This window comes from Charadrius vociferus, unplaced genomic scaffold, assembly GCF_000708025.1.
Source record: "Charadrius vociferus isolate BGI_N301 unplaced genomic scaffold, ASM70802v2 scaffold18, whole genome shotgun sequence".
Lineage (NCBI taxonomy): Eukaryota > Metazoa > Chordata > Aves > Charadriiformes > Charadriidae > Charadrius > Charadrius vociferus.
In genome coordinates this window covers 431,447-435,828 of record NW_009649565.1, presented here as the reverse complement: position 1 = coordinate 435,828, position 4,382 = coordinate 431,447, and the positions used below count along the sequence as shown (strand labels likewise).

At 62.3% G+C, this 4,382-nt stretch overlaps 1 protein-coding gene across 1 annotated transcript in view; it reads left to right on the top strand.

Annotated features, from left to right (window-relative positions):
• RADIL (Ras association and DIL domains) overlaps window positions 1–4,382 on the top strand; it is a 19,942-nt gene that overhangs the window by 10,873 nt on the left and 4,687 nt on the right. The window contains exons 3-7 of the mRNA XM_009890063.1: window positions 4–592; window positions 765–802; window positions 1,889–2,049; window positions 2,805–2,917; window positions 3,849–4,086. Of these exons, the coding sequence (XP_009888365.1) occupies window positions 4–592; window positions 765–802; window positions 1,889–2,049; window positions 2,805–2,917; window positions 3,849–4,086 (1,139 nt within the window). The remainder of the gene's footprint in view (window positions 1–3; window positions 593–764; window positions 803–1,888; window positions 2,050–2,804; window positions 2,918–3,848; window positions 4,087–4,382) is intronic.

The window sequence follows — 4,382 nt, the reverse complement described above, 5'->3', positions numbered from 1 at the left end:
CAGCCTGTCGGCCCCCGACATCTTACCCCTGCACTGCACCATCAGGAAGCTCCGACCTTCCCGGCATCGCTCGGAGGAGAAGCTGGTGCTGGAGCCCATCGCCGGTGCTGGCATCTCCGTCAACTTCGCCGAGGTGGCCCGGACAGTCGTGCTGCGGCACGGGGACCTCCTCTCCCTCGGTCTCTACTACCTGCTCCTTTACAAGGACCCCATGAAGGCGCAGCCGCTGCCGGCGCAGACCCTGCTGAGGCTGCGAGCCCTGCACCCCGCCGTCCCCGAGGGTCCCCCCGTCTGCGGGGCGTGCGGCAGCCTGCTGAAGGAGAGGGACCCCACCGCCAAAAAGCAGGGTCCCTCGCCCGCCAGCGGCCCCAGGGCACCCCGCAGAAAACTGCTGCTGGAGTTCGAGCCGGCAGCCGAGGACGTGCTCCTGCGGCGCATCATGACCCTGATCGAGCCGGGGGGGGACGACCACAAGCTGACCCCCGCCTTCTTGCTCTGCCTCTGCATCCAGCACTCGGCCACCAGCTTCGAGCCGGGCGACTTCGGGCAGCTGCTGCTCAAAGTGGCCAAAATGATCCAGAGGACAGTGTGGGTCAGTCGGCGGTGGGACGGGGGTGTTGGTGGGGTGGGAGTGTTGCTGGACGCCCCACCCCGGGTGGCTTCTCCCAGCCTGGCCCCGGCGGCAGGGAGTGCTGGTCGGGGTGATGCTCGTGCCACCCCGTCCCGCTGGTTTTCATTTTGCTTTCCCTTCTCTCCCTGCCCAGGAGCGGACGCGGGAGCTGGCTGAGAAGCAGTCCCAGCAGTAAGTGCGACCTGCTGCCCTTCCTTGTTTTGCCCCAAAACAGGGAGAACTCAACCCAGTTCTTCCTCTGGGAGCGAGGGGAGTCCGTGGCGGGCTAAAACCATGCTCCCAGCGTGGCGGTGCCGACACATGCTGAATTTTCCCGCTCAGTCCCATGCATTCAGCTCTCTGGTCCTTTCAGCACGGTGCCTGCAAGGCTGCTGCTTGGGAACACGTGGGGCTGGAAAAGCAGGGGGCGGGGGGATAGGACCTGCAGCATCTCTGGGGTCTTCTCCAATCCAAGACCAGCCAAGGCTGTGCACGTGTGGCTTCAGCAGCCTGGAGGGATGTAGCAGGGATGGCCCCAGTGCGGGGTCTCACCCCGTTCGTGCTGAAGACCCCCCTGCGGAGCGAGGACGGGGCTGGGGGTGCATGTGTGCATCCAGGGATGGTGGCATGCGGTGTCCCAGGGTGAGGAGCACCACTTTGGGGCCGTCACAGCCGTGCGGGGGGCCACGTCCCAGCGGGGTGCGAGGCTGGCTTCCCGGCCGTTTCCAAAATCCAGGCTCCAAAGCAGCATCTGGAGGAGCTGTTGGCGCTTGCTGTGAGCTTTCCTTTAGGACAAACTCCAAGGATGCTTCCCAGGCCTTTCCTATAGCAGGAAAAAGCAGTTCAGCAGTTGAGAAACTTCCCAGATGCTTTTTATTTATTTTGTTTTATTTTTGACCAGCCCAGCACAGGCAGGCTGGATTTAACCGTCCAGAGCTGGCAGGAGCAGCACATATTTCTCAGGGAGAGCTGCTCTTCAGCCAGGAGTCGTTACTGCAGTTCAGCTGTATTAGGGGTAATCCGCCCCAAAAAGTGGCATCCCACAAAGGCCAGGTGGCCCTTGGCCAGCCCGCTCCCCACAGGGTCCCCTTCGCCATCTCACAGAGCAGGAACTGCCAGATTTTTGCTTATAAAGCGTCCTCCTAAAGGCATGCTGGGCTTGGGGGTGAAGGGATGCAAAAGCTCCCTGGCGTTGCCCCAGGATAGCCGTTTTCTCCCCAAAAACTTGAGTGGGGATGCCAAGGAGCAGCAGCCGTAACGCCCGCCGTGTCTCCCCAGCCAGGACCCTGCCACCCTGTCCCGCTTCACCATCACGGACCTTCTGCCGGACCTGCAGCACATCCTCTTCTGGATGGCCAACGCCATCGAGGTCCTCTACTTCGTCCAGCAGAAATCGCCCACCTACATCCAGAGCATGGAGGAGGAGCTGGATGTCAGAGGTAGGGCTGGACACGGCGCCCTGCTTGCTTCTCCGGCTGGAAGGACTTTGCTCCGCTAATCCCTGGTGACAAGCCCCCGAGATGCTCCTTTAACCCCCCCACCCAGTAATCCTCATCAGCGGGGACGTCTCTGCGGTGCAGGCTGGGGGTAATCTCTGCGGGAGGAGCGGCCACGCAGCGTGCTGTGGTGGTGCTGCTGGGCTTCGGGGCCAGGCTGCCTTGCGTGGGCAGCTGAGCCTCCCCTTTCCACCGCCGCAGCTCCTGGTTAATGCCTCGGGGGTGGCTTTCTGCCCCCCTTGCCCCGCGGCTGCTGCGGGGGCGCCCAGGGGCGCGGGCAGCCCTGCAGAATCGCTCACTGGTGAGGCCGTGTCCATGACAGCAAATAAAAAAAAAAAAAAAAAAAAAGAAAAGAAAGGGGGAGAAAAAAAATAAAGAAAAAGGGATTAAATCAGCCTCAGAAATCTTCAGCAAGGCCAGAAGGGCTGCTGGAAGGAGGGGAGCAGCCCTGGGGGCCACCAGCGGCCACCCTGCTGCGGCGCTGGGCTGTGCTGCCAGCGGCGTTGTGTGCCGTGGGAGATGGCGGGTGGGCGCTCCGGGACGAGGGGACCCTCTTTGGCCCTGGTGGGGGGATGCCGTGGTGGTGGTGGCAGCCCAGGAGCGCTAATAACCCCCAGCCCGGGGGTCTGGGGAGCGGTGAATTCGGCCCGCCTGGCTGCTGCGGGTTCTCTCCCCCCATCCTCTTCTCCACCCCGTAGGCTCCAAGGAGTCTCTGTTCTCCTCCACCATCACAGCCAGCGAGGAGGCGATGACGGTGCTGGAGGAGGTGATCATGTACACCTTCCAGCAGTGTGTCTACTACATCTCCAAGGTACGCGCTCCCCGGGAAGGGTGGCAGCATCCCCCGGGGCCGGCACGAGCATCCCCAGCAGAGCTCTGGGGCCTTGCAGGAGGGTTTTTTTTGTTTTTTTTCTTTCTTTTAAGCTTTTACTTTTTGGCAGTTGCATCACACCGAGGTGTTTTCCTTTGGGCTGAAGCGCCCCGATTTTTGGTCGCAGCCCAGGAAAAGTATTGAATTACTGCGGTGTGTTTCCCTGCCCGCAGTGCAGCGGCTCAGGGGAGGCGTTTGGGGAGAGCTGCTTGGCTCCGGCCGGCGCGGCATAATGGTGCGATTCAGGGCGCGATGGAAAGGGGCCCCTGGAGCGTCGCCGTTGGCCCGCGCGAGCCGGGCGGCATCGGGAGCGGGGAACAGAGCGGGCAGTGTCAGGCAGGAGAAAGGCGGCTGTGTCCGCTGGCGTCGGGGTGTGGGGACGCGGGGGTTGCTCCTGCGCCGCCGTGCCGGAGCAGCACCCTCACCTCCCCCGTACCCTCGGCAGAGGTGGGTGCAAGGTGCTGCTCTCCTCTTTTAGCAATCGGGAAAGGTCGTCCCCATCGGTCCCGGTTTTTCTTTCACCCTCGTGCCCCGCTGATCGGCCGCTGCCCTGGGTCAGATCAGTTTTCAGATCCCTGAGCTGTCCCGTGCCGTCGCCTCCAACGGCTAAAAGCGGCAGACACGTTCATATTTTTATTTTTTATTATTTTTTTTTTCAAACACTTGTGCGACGCCGGAGCGCGGGGAAGGCGGGGGGGTGAACAGGATCAGCCCCTTGCTGGAGCAGCGCCAGCGGGGTTTGCTCGGCTTGCGGAGGGGAGGGGGGCGGAAGGGGTTGGCTCATGCAACAAAAAAAAATAATCCCCAAAACCCAGAAAACTGAAAAAAGAAACAAAACCAGTCTGCCGTGACGTTGCCGCTCTCCCTGCAGTGTCTGTACGTGTCGCTCCCTGCCCTGCTGGAGTGCAACCCCTTCCAGAACGAGTGCCGGGAGAGCTGGCGGGCGTCCCCACCGCTGCCCGAGGAGCTCCGCAGGGTGGTGCTCATCTACCAGGCGGTGCTGGACCTGCTCCGCCAGTACGAAGTCCACCCGGAGATCACCTCCCAGATGTTCGCCTACCTCTTCTTCTTCTCCAACACCCTGCTCTTCAACCAGCTTCTGGATAAGGGTCAGTCCTCCTCAAACACCCAGTCCGGACTGGGTAACCCATAGGGATCCAGCCCTTGAGGAGACCCTCCGGTCCACCCCAGTGCCACCTCGGGGGGTACAGGAGGGAGGGGGTTTCAGGCAGCTTGAGGGGGCTGGAGGTGAGCAGGTCTCAGCGCTGTTACGGGGAAGCCAAGCGCAGACCCAGCAGCAACCTCCGGGGTCCCCATCTCCAGGAGGGGTTGAACCCCACGAGTGCCCCATCCTCACCCCCTGCGCTGAGCTCTTCTGAGCCTCAGCAGAGGAGGCTGAGAGCGG